Genomic DNA, 19,186 nt, shown 5'->3' with positions numbered 1-19,186 from the left:
ATATCCCTGCGTCTGAATTTTTTTTTTTAAAGTTTGTACATAGGGAACGTAAAGTTTTTAAAACTTTCTTTATACATAGACAATATTCTACAATGGCCTCATCTTTATAACTGTGTTTATTTTCGCTTCAACGTGTTTTTCTCTCCATAAAGATAGATAGATTGACAGAATGAAGAAATCCAAACCGGTTATCTGAAACAAATGAGACCCGAACCAAGTTCCTGGTGTTGAATTAACTGTTTGAGACGGACACACCTCAATAAAAAAAAAAATTAAAAAAAGAACTTAAATCAATTAGGGCCATTAATTTTGGAAACAGATGCAATGGTTGTCAGTTAGTTTAGTTTTTATGATAAAAGAAGAACTGGCTTCCAAAAGCTAACATCTGAACCTCATTAGATTTCAGTGGCACTTCTTTAGTTTGGTAAAAACTGAAACAAGCTCAAAGCTATGAAATCAGACTTGCTTCGTTTTAAATATAAATGTCGGGCTCTTTTTAATTAGGTTGCGGTACAAAGACCGGAGTAACAGCCTCACGTCAAGCACTTTTAGCTTAGCTTGGCTTAGCTAGTGAGATAGTGTAATAGTACCTGTCTGGATTCCCTGTTCAAGCACCCAAAATAGCCCTTTAGCTAAATCCTTCCCTGGTTTTAGCTACTTGTTTGTTTGTTTTCAAAGGCTTTGGGATTCCCCAGAAAGACCAAGAAAAGGTGATTCAATTGAAGAAGAGTTGGGTTTCCATGCTACTTTTTAAAAATTTTTTATATCACATAAACCAAATGTGGTTATTGAGAAGGAAAAAAAAGGGTGATGGATAATCTATCCACTGGATCTGATTACTGACAGTTAGTGAAGCCAGATTAGTGTTGTGTTAAGTCAAGATGGTACAAGAGGCCAGCCCCAGGTCACTGGGATCTGCGGGGATAACATTAAGAACAGTACAACTCCACAGTAGATTTAGTAGGAAGGGTTATGTTGTTGGAGCCAACAAGTCCAGTTGCATTTGGGTTTTCTTTATAAAACCCAAATGCGAGGTTGGGAATTTAACTAGAATGTAAATAAATAGAGATTTGTCATCAGAATTTGCTCGACAGGTGAAACAATGAGGAGTTTAGCCTTACAAACCACAGCTAGAACTCATGTCACTGGGTCAAGTTTGCAGACCTCCTTGCTCACAGCTTTCCAGCAATGCTCACAAATTTTCAAGGAGACTGAGATCAGGGTTTTTTGCTGAGCGCTCCAGCTCTTTGACTTTGTTGCCCTGAGAACACCTCATAATTAACTTGACGGCACAATGAGGCTGGTTGAGATCCAATCAAAGCTAGAACTTCCTCCTCCGATGTCTGAAGATTTAGATTGTTTTCTCATGATGTTTTGTATTTTCTGAAGTGCACCAGTCCCTCAAGCAGCAAAACTTCATAGCAATCTAACCTCTGAATTGCACAGGGCTACAATTGGTCATATCATGGTGAGCAGGGATCGCTACGACCAAACACTATCTCCAAACATGTCTGTTGTCCCTGAGCACATTCTTTACTTAACGGCCTTTTAACCATGTCTACGGTTTCACTGTGACACTAACAAACTGTCGCCATCTTTATAAGGGTTTTTGCTTTTGTTGCAGAGGTTGGGACGCATGTTATGCAACAAAACGCATCCATTTCCATAACAACAGATCGCATGGTTGACATGAGGTGATTCCTGAGGCCAATCTCTATATTGACCAGAGACTCACACACATTGGGAGAAACACAAAACTATTCCCTCTCCTTCATTAGATAATTGAAGGTGAGAAATAATTTCATTATCCTCAGGAAGAGTAATCTGCTCTCTGTTCTTGATCCTTTCATTTCCTACAGTGGTTCTCGACCTAGGAGGCTCTCGCTGTCTGACACACACACACACACACACACACACACACACACACACACACACACACACACACACACACACACACACTCTTATGAACCACATACTTACCCCACATGCAGCCACACTCTGATTCTCATGGCACACACCTTTTTTTTTTTTGTCAACCGGGGCTATTAACGATATTGGAGATGTGAATTAACCATCAGGTGCACATCCGTTTTACAAAGCCGTGTTGGCTTGGGTTGTCTTGCTCTCACGCTTACATTTGTTTACGCACTTTCTCTCTGTTTCAAACACACATGCTTGTGTAAAGAGAAAGCAACCTGGGAGTGCAGTCAAGATTCAGAGAGCAGACACAAGCCTTCAACAGATTATCCAGTGTGACTTACTGTCTTCTTAAGTCACACAAGAACCAACGATGGTCTCGCTGTTTCTCATCAGCATCCGCAGAGACAACAGAACGGTAACGTTTGCTTCTCGTTTCCTTCAATAAAATCTTAAGAAAAGCCTTCATATTGTCTAATCCACCCTCCTGCAAAGGGTGGATTAGACCCTGTTTTGCGTTACATTACCACCCTCTACTGTTCGTCTGGCCGAGATGTTTGGGGGGAGACCCTTCATGTCAAGTGTCGTGTGCTGACTTGTGAGGGGAGGAGCTGAACTGTCATTTTCCAGTCCAAAGACATCTGTTCAGATGCAATTATACTACATGCGAGCACATAATCAGGAGAGGATAGGTCAAAGTTCAAGTCGCAAGACACAGGAGTTTCAACACTCATGGCGACATGGATTGTTTTAGGGACGGAGCGATTTAGATGATATTTGTGAGAACCAGATATCTTACAGCGTCACAATTTGTTTTTGTTTTTTTTAACTATTATGACACACAGTAGAAGCACTGATAAAATACATTTATCAAACCATTTTTATTCATTTTAATCTCATGCAAAATGACTAAATCAGGTGGTTTGTGTTTAAGGCATTAAACAGTGGTATTATAATAATACTATATATATGAGTTTATCGGTTGGTTTCAGTGAAAATTGAAGCAAGATATTGCTTTTTAAATAATCCATAAAGCTGCTGTGTGTAACTTTTATGAAAAATACTTTTTTTCCACATATTTCTTTAAACTGTCATTATGTTGTGACAGATAATCTGTGAAAAAAGTCAAGCTGTGCTCCGACTGCCATCTGCAGAAATGCACCGCTCCCGGTCAGAAACGACCAACGTGAGCCAGGAGGAGGGTCTTAGTGCTGTCAATCATCCTCATGTACAAACTGCTCAATGTGCTTAATGGCGGAGGAATAACTTACCGTAACAGCAACAGCTGTTCATCTGTGTCATCAGTGACCATGGAGGAAGTGAGCAGCGCATAAACAAACATGATTAATTGCAGTAAGACCCTCCTTCTTGCTCTGATTGGTTGTTTATGACGGGAGGAGGCAGAGGAGCTTGACTTTGTGGTTTTGTTTGTTTTCAGTCTTATTGTCTTATACTGTCACTCTCACAGAGTGACGTATTATTCATAAAAGTCACATTAAAGGTAACTACATCTTTCTGATTGTTCAGATGTAATCCAGCTATCTTCTATTAGAGTAGACGAGTAAAAAAAACAAGAAGTAAATTTAAAAAAAAAAGAACTAGCACATTTTTGGTTTCAGTGTTTACATTTTGTTTTGCTTAATGCTTTACTGCAGCTGCTACAAGGGATTTCAAAATAATAGAAATACTGATGTCGTCATATGCTGGCACTGCTGATGTCTTAAGTGCCAGTATTTCCAGATCCTAAAAACACATTTGAAAGCCACTAGTGACTCGGCTCAGTACTGTTAAACCGTGTTGTGCCTGAAAGGCAGTTTGCTGGCCACTCAGCAGGTTCACATATACAAAAGGTAACAACAACCTCATCAACAACAATCTTTCAGCTCAGAAAAGGAGGCCGAGTGAAGTCCTGGCCATGCTGCACTTTATCAGTCTGACAGCAGAGGCAATGAAAGATTTCCTCAGTCTGCCGGTTTAACGGAGTTTAATCCTGTATCTCTGTCTTGATGGAAAAAGTTGAAACTCAGCCCATGGTGGGTGGCAGGGATCGGTTGTAATAATCTCAGCTTTCTTTAACAATCTATTATGAAAGAGGTCACGAGGGAGGCCAGGGGTTTACTGCATTCCGGTCCCGGGTATAAATGGTTGTTTTTGACAAATTTTTATTTCACCTTAATAGAAACCATGATGTTGTAAATAATATTGCCTTATGTGGAATCATTTTTTTCAGGCCAACCTGAACTTTATGAATTTACACTCCCAGGCTGCATTTTGGACCTTGAGTCACAGAAAAACAAAACCCCATTTGGAAAAATGTAAACATATTTTCATTGTGAAATTCTTAAATATTCATAAGAAATGGTCTTCATGATTTAGAATGACAACATATACTGTAAATGTCTTAGACTGATCTAAAATATTGCAAGCAACACAGTTTTACAACATTATTAGCATGAAAATGAAGGTAATTCCTCATTCGTTTGCATGCAATTTGTAAGAAAAACATCATCGGTCAAAATAAGATGACAAAAAATGTGTAATTGTTTGGTGGAACAAAGTAAAAATAGGTCTGTTGGACTATAGAAAAAAGGCTTTTCTACCTTGGTTCTTGGAGTAAACTAGCTGTAGCTCTGGCTCAGCCCGTAGTGATCGCCTCCTTGTAGCCGCGCAGCGCCGCCACTCCCCTGCTTGGATCTCTGAGTCGCTGCCTCTCAGACTGCCAGGATCTCATCGTACTCTCAGTCTCTGATACTCTTTGTCAGTTACTAATATGAATGATCGATCCGCCATCGTCATCGTGGGAATCCTCAGTGCTCCTCAGGTTCCAGCTGCGGGTTTCCCCTCTTCGTCTTCCGGCTCGCCACTGCATGCTGCGTGTTCATTCTTCACATAATCCTTTATGTACAGAACGATGCTGTTTTGGATCATTGCTCTGCTGCATAAACCAAGTGTGTTTGATCTTAAGGTTAGAGATTGATGGCCAGACATTCTTCTTTAGGGTTTTTAGGTAAAAAGTAAATTTCATGCTCCCATCTGTTGTGGTAAGTCATCCAGGTGTTGAAGAAGCAGAGCAGCACCACCATGTTTGACTGTAAGTATAATGTTCTGTCGCTGAAATGGTAAATGTAATAAAACAAACGTTAAAAACAAAAAAAAAGTTCCAGTTTTGACTCGTCATTCTAAAGAATATTGTTCTTCAAATCTTAGGGATCATCAGAAATAAAAAAAACCTATCAGGTATGAAAACACCCTTAGCTTACTTCATGTTGTCAGACAGGTTCAACTTGAGTTTATTTTCCAAATCTACAGGATTAGGTTTGATGGTAAAAACCATCCCAAACATGTTGCTTTATTCAAAATTGACTGATTATAGGGCCACATTGAAAACTGAGTTTATTATTTACTGTTCTGATGATCTGAAAAGCCCAGAATTAAGCACAGTGATCTTTAACAGCACCGCAGAACTCAAGAAATGACCCTCAGAACCTGCGTTTGTGGGTTTGGAGACACTGATTGTGAAGGGAATCCCAGAATCGTAAATAGACACCATTACATTGGAGGGGAAAAATGCTGCATAAAAGCAAACATTTGCTGTGTATTTACAGCAAACAACCCAAATGTAGATGAGCTTTGCTGCTAGCATTAAACTGCTAGCCTGACCCCACATTGTGAAGTTTTCCATGTCTTGTGACAAAACTCCTTTCTGAGGACAATTGAGGAGATGAAATTTAAAATGTCACTTTGGTTCATGTCTTGACACTATTTACCACTTCAGTACAGTGTGCGCATGCACGCGTGTGTGTGTGTGTACGTACGTTGTCACAACACACTTTAAAGAGTTTTTTTTTTAATGGGGAAGAAGAATATTTGGACATTTTATCAATAGGCATTATTAAATCCTGCTTGCTTGAGCTAATCTTGGCGGACCGGAGCCAGGGCACCGGGAGAGTTAGTGAAAGAGTGAATAGGGGAGAAGGAAAGAGCAGGGATGTCTGCCCCATGAGGTGATGGGAGACCGTCTGTAAGCCGCTTATTATATCGACTACCACCTTTTCTTTCTCCTCCACCAGCCTCTCCCTCGTTCTCTCCCCTTTGCCTCTCTCATTTTCCTCTGTCTCCCTCACTTGCCTTTTCGCTTTCTCCAACTTATTCTATATCCTCTCAGTCTTTCTCCTTTTTCAAAAAACTTAACTGTGCAAACACACACACACACACACACACAGAGAGATATATATATAGAGAGAGAATCGCGGGCGCACACACTTTACACGGCAGGCAGGGCCAAGGCGAACCTTCTTGTTCAAAGCCAGAAGCTGAAGTTTTATTCAAATGAATGTTTACTTCTTTCGCTGCCAAGGTGTGCGTATTTGTCTCCGGTTGTGCATGTGTGTGCAATAAAAAGCGAAGGGGAAATAGTTTGGATTGAGTGCGTGCTGCCTGCGTGCGTGCGCGCGCGTTTTCAGTGTGTGTTACACGCACGGCAGACGGAGAAGGGCTGACTGTAGGTGATAAGCCAGGCAGGCCTGCACACTGTGATTATCACACACCGGACGCCCTGTCTCACACACACGCTCGCTCCTACACACTTGCATACACAATGGCCAACGAGGGAGTGTGTTGCAGGGATTTGGGAGGGACGGACGGAGACAGACGAGCAGACAGAGAAAGAAGCCTTGGATCACGGGCAAGGTGGAAGCCACAACAGAAGCAAATGAACACAGACTGGAAAATCACAATGCCTCCCTTTATGTGGGACGGAGCGGCCATTGTGTTTTCTTGGTGTTATATCAATGCCGATGCGCTGTGATGTCGCGACACACAGGGATCTGAGTGTGTGTTTTCACACCAGAGATGCTCCGCTTGTGTCGCGGGGATATTACATCTGTCGGGCATTTTAATTGACTGATTTCCTTTTCCCGCTGTCTTTTGATTCAGGTGTGTGGCCTTCAGAGGAGGTGATGGCGCATTACTGTCTGCAGAAGCGGCACACGTTCAAGTGAGTTTTCACGGTTTTCTTTTGTTTTTTCTTTGTTTTCTGTTTTTTTTTCTGCTGAATAAAAAAAGCAGTTCAAAGTCATTTTCTAAGATGTGGGAAAAAGTGGCCACAGTTCTCTCTGGCTGTTTTTAAAGCTTTAGGAGTTACCCCACCCCCACCTGTTGCCAGTGGGGAAGGCTGCTACACACTTTCCCTTTGGTTAAAAGAGACTGTTTGGAAACAATTTCACATGTAAGAAAAAAGAAAAAACATATTTACGAACCTGCAGACTATGAAAAGTAAGCCAATTAAAGCTCCATTTGATAATTTTTAGAATTTTTTTTTTCTTTTTACATTTTTGTTAAAACTGCGAGAGTTTTAACAAAAATGTTAAAAATGAAGCTCCTCTGGATCCTCCCTGTGGTCCTACTGCCATCTCCAAAAATCCACCACTCAGTCAGAAACTGCCAGTCAGAGCCAAGAGGAGGGGCTCAGCGCTGTCAATCAAGCTCATGCACACACTGCTCATGATTGATAGTTTGCTCTAGCCATGATAATGGTGTAAAAAACAACAAGAAATTACTGTCACAGAAAAACTGTTCATCCACTGTCAATGGTGGTCGTGCTAACTAGCCAGTGCACGCTCCGATGTGGGGAAGAAGTTATAGTGCAACAGAGAGCAAGGGTGAAGCTGTGAGCAGCACATACACAAGCTGGTAGACAGCAGTAACACCATCCTCTTACTCTGATTGGTTTCTGTCTCATACTATGATGACATAGGGACAGTTTCAACAAATATGTACACTTTTGGGGTAATGATTAGTCCTGAATGCAGCTATTTAGATGTTGGGACTCTTGCTGCAGGTTTTCCCCTCTTCTTGACCGGTTACCATAAATAAATGCGACTATTGTCACGAAATCTTTTTATTTATCTGTTGTTTTAAACAGATTCAACACTCACTAAAGCAAGTCCATCAATTACACTAGTTTTCTCTGGCTGTGCTGCTTTTTTAAAAAATCTTTTTATCTGCTTAGATTGACCTTTTTTACTGTTTTTTTTTTCTTTTTATTTGAATTTTCTTTTGCTTCAATGTGTCTTATCTCTGTTTCTCTGTTTTTCTGCAAAGCAACTTTGAATTACACTTTGTGTGAAAGGAGCAACACCAACAGTTTCTCTGCATTGTCTTTAGCAGGGCAAACAATTGTATCTTTCCGTTTTTTTCCTTAATTAAAAACTATGAAATTATGTTTTGGATCTTTCTGCGAATGCTACAAAACCGTGACATTATCATAGCACTCAGAAGATGCTTGCTCACCAAGATACTCGATAAATTGTAGGGGGAAAAAAAGCAAACAAACAAACAAAAAAAAACACAGTTTTTTATCTTTCGCAAACATTTACCACTTTGACACCGGAGCATTTTAAATATTTTTTTCCCTTTTCTGCTCCTTCTGCTCTTTTCCCCGTCTTGTTGTTTGCCGTGCATCAGGGCTGCCCTGTGGCACACGGCTGAAAAGCGCCCGGGCACTTTTGATTTCCACTCAAGGTGGAACGTCACCCTTTGATTTCCTGTTTTAACATTCAAGAGGCGGGAGGCAACGAGGAGAGGGGTTATTGATCAGAGTGGTGTAGTGAAGGTCAGCAGAAAAGGGAGGAGGAAAGGAGGATTGGGGCAGGGAGGGGCAGGGGGGAGAGGGATGAAAGAGGACAGGGGCAGAGATGGAGGGTTGGGGAGATGAAAGAAGGAGGAGGATGAGGAGAGGGGTTGAGTGAGCAGACAAGCTGCAGGACTTTGTGTGTGTGTGTGTGTGTGTGTGTGTGTGTGTGTGTGGTGTGTGTGTGTGTGTGTGTGTGGTGTGTGTGTGTGTGTGTGTGTGTGTGTTGCTCGTCAGATATCCTGCTGATTGAGCTTGTGCTTCTCAGTGTTCAGCATTCAGCTTTCAAGTTGATGGCTGAATTGATATTTCTTACCCCGCTGTGTTTACTGTTTGTGTATCTGCCCGGACTCGTAGCGTAGCGTGCCGGAGTGTTTCTCCATATCTGCTCAGATCTTCTTTACAGCACGTGTGTGTTAGTACTAAACTGCTGTTTTCTTTTCATTTTTTTTTTTTGCCTCACTAAAGTAAATCTCACCCCAACTCGTCTCTCTTTCTCCTCCCCTCTGTCTCCCAGGGGTGCAGTGTGTGAGTTAGGAGGAGGTATGACTTGCCTTGGTGGGCTCATGGTAAGTGAGACACAAACACACACACACCCACACACACACACAGGAGCAGACTTCTGCAAGAAAAAGTGTCTCGGCTTCCCTAATAAAACTAATCATCGCCAGTCAATATACGCACAGCATGAGCACGCGGTATCCTTATCTATTCAGGCTCCATCATTCACTTCCTGCGCGCCGGAATGCGCCTTTAGATTTGCCAGCTTTCGGGGGGAGTTTGCATGCAGACACTTTACTCACAGCAGCTTAATAAAGCGACTCATTTGTGTTCAGGGTTTACCGCCAGATTCACCGAGCAGATTATGCCAGTGTGTTTCTTCTGATTGGTTGATTTTTTTTTTTTTTAAATTTTCCCCCTGGAGTCGACGTTGAGAACAATTAGTCGTTTCTGACATTAAATGGCTTAAAAGAGAAAAAGTGTGCTGGAAAGAATTTGTGTTTAGAAAAAAGACTTTCTAAAGTGCCACTTCAAAAATGTGCAAAAAAAGAGAGAGAGAGGAAAAAAGAGAAAATCCTGTTCGCAGTGAATGCAGCAGAGCTGAGCGGCAGAATGTCTTCCTGCCCAGTTACAGTGGGAGGTTTTCCAGGAGTGCTGTGGAAATATTAGGACAGCCCACTCAATATTGAGAAATGCCCAGATTTTATATCTCAATAAAGCTTGCATCAATCGTTAAACCCAAGATATAAGCTTAAACTGTGTTTTCTAACAGGAAAACGTACATACACCTTACCTCTATATATGTGTTGTTATCTGCTTTGGTTACACGTCATCAGTCTGACGTAGCTTTGCCCCACTCCTCTCTGCACCTCTGAATTATTTGAGCTGAAGAATTGGTTCGGATTCTGTAAAGCTTCCACAAGCCATGACACTTCCACCTCCATGTTTCACAATTTATGTGAGGTCGTGCTTCTTTTTTTTAAGCTGCATTGTCCTTTGCTCTGGTGGACAAATAATTTAGTTTTAGTCTCATTTGTCCAAGGAAAATTAGTCTAGAAACTCGAGTCTTACCTTAAAGCCACTTTGTCACAAAAGTAGGGAAAGTTGAATAAGCTGTCGAGCATTTGGACGCCCAGTACACTGGAGACGTCCTGCAGTCTGTCAGCTGCAGGGCGTATTAGTCAGAGTCTTAAGGGGCCCTCCACATAGCAGGCTTCAGTGTCCCATCGATCTGTTAGATGCCAATGAGTGTGCGGGCGTGTGCGCGTGTGTGTAAAACGCTGAGTTTTATCTCCTAGCGGTCAATACACCGTGTTTTGACATTGGTGGTCTGAGATGGAATCCTTCCTTCACACTTCTTCCCCCCTTCATCCGTCACTGACACCACTCTCCCCACATTTTCTTGTTTTTGTTTTTTTGTTTGTTTTGTGAAAGTATGACGCTAAATATTGTTGAGTGTTGAACCATTAATTCTCAGCATGAACATGTGATGACACTATTGTTTTCTGAAAGTCAGTCATTACTTGTGATCCACCAAAAGGGTTTTTGGGCATTCTTAAATTTCCAATGCCCTCCTAGTATAAAAAAAGAAAGAAAACACTTCGCATATCTGAAAAAAACTAATGGATCAAGATTTTTTTTTTAATTGTTGGTCTCTCTAGAGAGACTAGCGACTGTTAATATAATTTCTGCAGATTGTAGTTAGAATCGCCCCAGTGCAGAGATTAAGGGACAGCGGTCTGAGTCAGGATGGATTTTTGTTAATATAAAACAACTCAAACAGTTGAAACAAGTGCTAATTTGTGGATGTCGCATTTCATTTTTATGCCTTCCAGAAAAGAGGGGATTGTTCTTTGAATTAATCGACCTAATCATACTTTTCTCCCCCCCATTCGGTCTGAAACTGAAAACCATAACTGACACGTTAACTCTTACAGCCGGACATGAGGAACGTCCTTCTGAGGAACGATCACTTTAATGTTCAAATAAATATTTGCTGTTGCTTTTACGAAATCAGCTTGGCAGGTTATTTGTGTTTGGTTAGTGAAATCATTATTCTCACAGATTTGTGACCACTCATGGTGACACGAGCTGAGACACCAGCAGATTGATGCTCATGCGTTGACCAGCTGGACTCCTGTTCTTTCAGCTGTGTGCTCTGGTGGAGCCTGAAGGTGTCGTCCCTTATTGTAGCAGATGGTGGGAAGCCCAGAACCTCGCTCAGTGACCCCTTCTGGTGCCCCTTAGGGCTTCAACATGTGCGTCTGCATGCTCATTTCTGCAGACAAATGTATGCATGATGGTTCCAGAGCAGGTTGTGCCGTTTTGTTTATGCCGATTTCGCCGATCCAGATGTGGAGACAGGATGTGTCGCAGTAGCACAATCTCAAACTGAAGTTTTTTTTTTTGTTTTTTTTAAAGAAATTCAACCTTTCTTTTCAGCATTCAATAAGGGGGGAAATAAGGTTGCAATCTGTGAATGAAATAAATGATATCAGGCTATCATTTTGCTTTAATAGGGCACTCAAAGATACTTTTCAATAAAATCAGTCTTTCCCATTCACGTAGGCTAAATGGAAGAATTGTTGCGTGTGGCATCATGGCCTCTTTGGTTGCTCAAAATAAAAATTTGCTTAAAATTGGACATCCAGGAGTTGCAGAAATGGTTTATCAAACACAAAAATCCTTTGTGTTTTTTTTTCTATTTTTCTCACAACCATCACAGTTCCCAAACCTGATCCAGTGGAGGGCCTGGAGGGGGCGCTGCAGCGAGCATTAGGGAGACCTCAGGACATCACCTGACTCTGTTATGATAGACGGTTATGTAATACCTGCCAGTGACTCATTCATTTTAGCTAATGAGGCAATAAATTGCCAATAATCAGTTGACATATTTGACCCAAAAACCCAGTTAACTTAATTTATACAAAAAAATTATTATATTATTAGTGTAGCATTGAAAAATACATATAAAAGACAATATGTGGAGCTCGTGCTAGATTTATTGTGAATGCATTTTTTTTTTTCAGTTTTCATGCAGTCTTCTTATTAGAACTAGATATAGTTTTTGTACAGTCTGCTCACAAAAACAAACTATTGCTTTTCTGAGCAGACTGCTCATTACAACTAACTAGCTGGCTAGTTAGTTAGCCACTTTTCTAAGTATTCTGTCAACTAAATCTTTATCACTTGTACTTTTTCATTAGGTTAAGAATGTAATAATTTCATGTATGGGAAAGTGCTGTTGCTAGCCACGTCATTTTAGCAGGATGTGCTAAAATTGAGGAAGAGAATTTGAGTTATTGGCAAAATGTCATGTTTCTAGCTCAAGAATGCAGTTACAAAGTTATCATGGTTTTACTGCATTCAGAAGGTCAAAAATGATGGTGTCATTTTTTTGCTGTTGTGCAGAGTGCAGTCAAAGATTGCTCTCTGGAGAAATTCCTGGTTTCCTATTGAAAATATTGGCAGCAGAGACGCCGATAATTTTGATAAAGAGGGAGAGGATTTCTATATTTTTAAGGCTAAGATAATGTCACCGCAACACAAGAGCAATTTCTTTTAAGCCATTTTGCATGTCTTAACGGAGGTGGCAACAAATGTGACCCGCTTGGAGACGCGGGCGCCCTCTTTAACAAAAGCCAACAGCCTGACATGCGCTTGCCGATACAGGGAAAAGGCAGTTGTAAAGAAAAAGACTGTCAAAAGCGCCAAGAGCCTGCACCCGCCCGCCCTATCTACATCTCCCTCGCACACGTCGAAACGCGGCAGCTCTCCATTCTCTCCACTCCCTCCGTGGCTTTCTCGTTGTCGTTTTGCAGTACGCGCTCCGCAAAGTTATATGAAGGGCATCAGGCAGGCCTGGCGAGCCGAGTGCAGAGTGACAGCGGCGAACGGAGTGATGGCTCGGCCTGATAAACACCCAGCGTCAAATGAAAAGGCTTTGCGCTTGCCATCATCCCCTGTCACAATGCAATTACCGAACAGAGTGATAGCAAGATAGCAGGCCCCCACCGCTAGCCACAATGATAAAAGTATTGACTGATTTGATTGAATGATTAAAATAATGCAGACATAAAAATGGGGTGAAGATAGAGAGTGGGAAAATGGCAGGCAGAAACGGAGAGACGGAGGGCGGCGTGGTTCCGGCCTGCCAGGAGTGAGGCGTTTGTAGATACGGTTATGTCATTACTGTGTGCGTGTGTTCAGATGTTTGCTTCATCTGAGGGTGCTATTTTTTATTTTTTTTATTCGGGGGTGGGAGGGTGTTGTTCTTTTGTTCCATGTTGTTTAATTTCTCCGTCTCTTTCCTGTCTCTCCCCGGCTCTCAGGTTGCCATTTCTGCTGACGTGAAGGAAGTCCTGCTATCAGATGGGAATGAGAAGTCCATTCAGAGTATCCTTTCATCGTCCTCTCCTCTCTCTCCGTCTCTCCATCGCCGGCTGTGGCTCCATTAGCTCACAGCGATTCATGTGCGATCGTACATTTTTTTTTCTTCCCGTGTAAAAACCTTTGCTTTTCTTTTGTGCCTCAGTGAGACATTCAGGTTGTTTGACTGTGTGTCCTTCAGATGGGAATCTGTGGTGCAGGAATGTTCCTTTTATTCTGCGATTAAAATGTTCACATCCTAATGTGGAACACATTGTTTTTTTTTTTGAGTTTCAAATATTTACTTTCCTTCCTATCAGTATGAAAATGTATTACAACGGATACCATCTCATTGGATTTATTGACACTGACAGGATTAGCATCCAAAACGAGACGCAATCAAACTTAAAGTCCTGCAAATTGGGTTGGAAATGTTGTCTTTTTTGTGTGTGTTTTTTTCTGGTGGTTTGATGGCTTCGCTCTTAGCTATTAGACATCAGAGAAAGACGGAGCAAAAGGCAGACAAATTAGCACGACACATTTGCTGCTTTTCGCCAAGCGTAGTTAGGAATAAACTTATGGATGGGAGCGTTTCAAAAAAAGGTATTGTGTTTTATTTGGAAGACTTGGATGAGAACAATTACTACAGTGCAAAGATCTGAATCAACAATGTAAAGACGTATCTTAGATTTGCTTCAACTGGAGCTCTTTCACTTAAGAGGTTATAATCAATCATAAGTTTACTTGCGTTAAGTGGCTTCACTAAAATGAAGTTTCATAGGAACCCAGTAGTTGTGGCGAGGTCAAGACGACAGTGGACTTGAAACGGCTGCACTCTCTAAGACGTGGAGCCAGGTTTGCAAAAGAAAGTTACTGAAACAAGACTCGCATAGACTGTATTAGAAACAAAAAAAAACCTTTTTATTTCACTGCCAGCAAAACATGTTGCCACATATTTCACATTTGGGATGAGGTTTGTGGGTTTTGATGTGGTTTTTGAAGTTGTGGCCTTTCAGCCAATGTTGGCACTGCGCATAATGACACTCTTATTCCCACTTCAACGAAAACATTTGGGCGAAGGCGGCTTTATTCACGATGAATAATCTCAGTTTATTGTCTTAAAAACCTCTGCAGCCGTGCCTCCGCGTTACTCTTGTGTTGCATTAAGTTGTATTAAGTTAAACTGTCTCTTAACGAAAGCTGTTGGCATAACTTCAATTACGTTGCCTTAACTGTCCTCAGCAAGTATATTGAACTAAAACTAAAGTCGTTAAGAGAAATTTTTGAAAAAAGTTGCTCCAATTTATTCAGCTAAGTTGTTATTATAGTTAATCAAGTTGATTTAACTTACATTTCTGTAAATTAAATTAAAGTGAAGTCAGCTTTAAGATGTTGGTTTTATTACAAATGATGCTTGTGTCTGTAAAGGAGGAACACAAAGTCCTGTGGACGTTATTGTAGTTAAGTCAGTCTCTTCCTAAATGCTATTTAATCATTATTATTACATAATAATTAAGAAGTAAGACATCCAAATATGAACAATCAAGTTTGTTTAAAATGCTGGGTGTTTTTTTTTTTCTTTCATTCATTCATTCTTCAAATTCAAATTTAGAAGAAATCTTTAGGTGAGACTTTTGGTATCGTTTCTTCTTTAAGTAGGTTGTGAATCAAAACATGCTCCTCTTCTCATCACAGTTTTTCCTCCCTCATTTCATTTAATCAATTTTTTTGTCTTCCTTTAAGCCTTTCAGATCTTCCAGTAATCAATGGGCAGCGCCGCGGAAGACGAAAAATCAGCCTGTTTGACCGTCTGTTAACAAACGAAGGAAATCTAAATACGCGTCTCTCTTTCCCCCCGTCGAGCGATGCGGCTCTTCCAAATTTAACCCCGCTTACAGCATCTCCATCCCAGCCGGGCTACAATGCTCCTTCTCTGATCACAATGAGACCAAACAATAACATGGCGAGGACTGTAAAACACACACTTGGACACGCAAACAATACGCCATTGACCGGCCGCTTTGTTTCCTAGAACAAACACTCGGGGGGAATTGTAAGTGAATTCAGGGCGAAAAAATGGAATTGAGTACACACACACACACACGCACACACAAAGAGAGAAGGAGAGAAAAGGTGGGGAGTGTGTGTATGTGTGTGTGTGAGAAAGACTCAGGATTTGTCCCGGACTCTGCCAAATTGGTCCATTCACACACTTTGTGGTATTTCCTCCCGTTGAGGCCGGAGCCGTGTCCTCATGGCCTCTGTTTATCTCGCGTGGCTTTATTTTGTGGAAGGATGGAGAGCGATGGCGGCTGTTGATAGGGCTTCAGATTTATTCTGCGAAATAGATGAGAAGATACGAAAAGGAACGAGAAGTTGTGAATGGATGGCATTTACTGTACACGCTCTGGGAGAACAGATTTCCCACTTTTCCTGGAAGTTGTTGACCTCCTTTATTGTTGTTAACCCTCCCGCCCCTCCATATATATATATACAGAAAAAAAGCATGCAGTGAAGAGAGCAGAAGCCGTCGCTGTTCTGACCTTGAATACTCACGTAGGAAATCAATGGAAATATTCCATTAAGTATGATTGATGCATGTCATTGGTCGCTCTGCCTCAAGTGATTGAAGAAAATGGCTTTTTTTTTCCACTTTAAGGCTCGACAAGACTCAAACCTTTATTTAATTTTTCAAATCTCTCTCTTTTTTTTAAACTACTGTGCATGCTTTCAGTGGGGCACGAGGTGTGTGTGTGTGTGTGTGTGTGTGTGTAAACTTTCTCTCAATGGTGTTAGCGTGCTCTGACCGGCCTTTTGTGCTCACTCCTCATTTGTGTGCAAATAAGACGCATTTCTTCATCCTAAATGCTCCTCACCTGTGTGTTATTTGTGTTTCTCGGCGTGGGAGGCCTCTGAGATCCGTGACAGATTTACGGCGATCGGTTTGTCACGTGTTCCGGCTCTCTTCATCCATCCCTCTTGTTCTCCCCCTCCCTCGCCTTTGTCGATTGGATTCGTCTCAGCCCTTTGCTTGCTTTAAAGACAAGGAAATCCTAATTGAATTGCTTTGCAACTCCACTTGTCGTTGTATTAATAGACAACTTGACATCAATCACTCTGCCTTTGTGTGTCTTCATGCGTGTGTGTGTGTTTTTCTGTGGTTAAAAGCCTCTCCATTGATCCAGTAAGAAGCAGCTGTGATCTCGCGCTCCGTCCCTGGACATCATTTCTGCTCACTCATACTTTCCTCCATGCTGGTGTTGTTGACCGTGCAACATGTTACCCATAATGCTGTAGTTTTATAACTTGTGATACTCTTCCCGGCAACATGACATCCACATTTATGATGGACGTACTATTACGTTTGCTTTAGATTAAACATCGTTTTGAAAGAGCTGATGAGTCAATTGTTAAGCGGCTCTGCTGAACACTTTAAGCTCTTTGTCCCAAAATAATTCGTATTTGTTATGTCTGCCGATTAAGAGCTTTTTGAAAAAAATATTTGAACAAGAGCATCTTTACCTTGAACTTGACCAGCAACTTAGAGCACCTCGAATCGTGAGCTAATGAGATTTGAGCACCAACAACTTTCTTTCATGGGACTTTTTTGATAAATTATAAATGCCAATGTTTTGTTTTTAGATTGTGTTAGGTGTGACTTTTCTTTTTCAGTGCCGACCTGCAAACACAAATTATTTCGGTTTTAACCGTTGTGAGGTGAACTTAGCGCTAGCTCCTGCGCCGCCGCCTCCTGCCCATATTTTAGAGATGTATCCTTGACCGCTGCACCTCAGATGTTCGGAGAGTGGTCGAGTGTAACAGGCAGGCCGGAAAGTTTGGGTCAACGCACGTGTCGTCCAGGTGAGATGCCGTTCCGTTCTCGACAATAATCGTTAGTTTCATTTTGTTAATGGTTCCTGCTCATTGGTTCATTTTACACTTGTTTGAACTCATGTTAAATCTTTTAACGTTGATATTGTTTGAAAACTTTCTTGTTATCCCTAGAATAATATTTTAGTTTAAGGAGTTTAGATTCATGATCTCCTGCCACAGGCTCCTGAAAAGTGCTGAACATAATCATTGGCTGGCACTTACAGGTGATGAACTAGTTTTTAGCAAATTTGTTTGATTTTCAAATGTCTGCTGTGATTCAAATGCGACTTGGTCGACACGTAGGTGTGTCGTTGTATCGCCTGAATCTCTGACTGGAAACCCAGTTGCTTTAGATACTCGGCATTCTGCAAATTAATCATCGGGCTTTAAAGCCCAAGCATGCGCATGGGATCATCAGAGAAACGTGGCCCTCTTTGATGAGGATCAATGGTCCAGAAAACATGCACACACTCCTCATATGCGAGGACAGGCTAAAATGAACCTAATTGTTGTCCCTGTCTCAAAAAAAAAAAGCAACACATTTTCCAATGACTGTTTCTTTTTTTCCCTCTACGTCTTCTCTCTCTGTCTCTCCATCCCTCGCTCCTGAGCATATTTACATGAGTGGTAGATGGAGTGAAAAAGTAAACGTATAATTAGGCTACATTACTTTGATTGTTTTCTTTTCAGATTATGCCTGCTGTCATCTCCGCGCCGCCAGAGAGGCCGAAGGCCACGATGCGATTGTGCTAGGGGATGGAGAGGGAGGGGCATGTCGCGCGATGTCGTTTGCACACTCATGCATACGTGCGAGCGTTGTGTGTTGGGGCTTCCCACTGTGAGCTGAGATTGTATTTCTAGCAGGGCCTAATGTTTTGTTTACTGAGTGTTAAAAATGCCTAATTAATAATCCCCCGCCAATCTGCCTGACAGTGGGAAAGAGAGAGAAAGGCAAAGTGGCGTGGAAAAACAGGTGAAGAGGAAAGCTTGGCTCTTCGAGGAGGACAAAACAGCAGCTCTGGTTTAGAGGTGGATTTCAGCGGGACAGAAAACTGCAGCGGCATCAGGATGAACCGTGTGTCTCTTTCAACAAGCCTCCCTTTAAGAGCGATACTTACAAAACAAGTTGTGGGAATTTTCACTCTGACTTGATCATAATTACATGTGTGCGTGATTAAAGGCATGCGATTAATCTAAAAAGTTGAATTCGTTGATGTTACAGGATGTGGGTTGGTCACGTTACCTGTCGAGACCTGAAAGGCTCTCTGCAGGGCCGTTGAGAGACCTTTGGAGGGGTGGGGGCTCAAAGTTAAAAAAGGGCACAGAGCGGGAGCAGACGTGTCCGAAAATGTCAGAGCAACATTGCAATTAGGTGAAGTATTGATGAACAGACATTTGAGACTTACACATTTACATTCTCACCTAAAAACGTTGTACCAAATCACGTTGTGTGTCACTTAAAGTGTGATAATTTGTCACTCTTCACCGCCACTGATGCTCATTGGGACCCGCAATGAATTATGGGACATTCAGTATATATACTGAATCATTGCATTCTTGCTGTGCCCCGGAGCTCGACTTTGGCAATGTTCTCAGAACCAGAGAAAATAAATAGAAGCGCCAGGGGGTTGAAAAGTAACCTGTGCAGAAAGTGGGCCTTTCCTCTCGGTATGTGTGTGTTCACAAGGTATAAATGTCAAGTGTCATGTCAGACGCTCCCTTGCTTTATCCCGCAGACGTCATGTCTTCCTCTCCGATGCGTTCTCCTGGTCTCTACTGAGGCAGAAAAACAGTGGGGGTCACAGAGAGCGAGGTGTCAGACAGCCAGCAGCTCGGAGCTGCAGAGGAGAAGAGCAGTGAAAGTGGAGAAAGAGAAGACGAAGACAAAGAGCTTTT

The 19,186-nt window shown here is 41.8% G+C and overlaps 1 protein-coding gene across 2 annotated transcripts in view; it reads left to right on the top strand.

Moving 5' to 3' along the window:
* Positions 1–19,186, top strand: part of camkmt (calmodulin-lysine N-methyltransferase) — a 100,727-nt gene that overhangs the window by 59,110 nt on the left and 22,431 nt on the right. Inside the window, exons 4-9 of one of the 2 annotated variants that reach the window (XM_055029168.1) lie at positions 6,853–6,913; positions 9,066–9,117; positions 13,381–13,444; positions 17,212–17,278; positions 17,981–18,128; positions 18,224–19,138. In XM_055029168.1, coding sequence (XP_054885143.1) covers positions 6,853–6,913; positions 9,066–9,117; positions 13,381–13,444; positions 17,212–17,278; positions 17,981–18,128; positions 18,224–18,442 — 611 coding nt within the window. In that variant the 3' untranslated portion in view covers positions 18,443–19,138. Of the gene's footprint in view, positions 1–6,852; positions 6,914–9,065; positions 9,118–13,380; positions 13,445–17,211; positions 17,279–17,980; positions 18,129–18,223; positions 19,139–19,186 lie in introns of those variants that run through there. The other variant, XM_055029167.1, reaches the window with a different exon arrangement.

This window comes from Poeciliopsis prolifica, unplaced genomic scaffold (genome assembly GCF_027474105.1).
Source record: "Poeciliopsis prolifica strain line A6 unplaced genomic scaffold, Auburn_PproV2 SCAFFOLD005, whole genome shotgun sequence".
In the NCBI taxonomy this organism is placed as follows: domain Eukaryota; kingdom Metazoa; phylum Chordata; class Actinopteri; order Cyprinodontiformes; family Poeciliidae; genus Poeciliopsis; species Poeciliopsis prolifica.
This window is presented reverse-complemented; position numbering and strand designations above follow the sequence as displayed.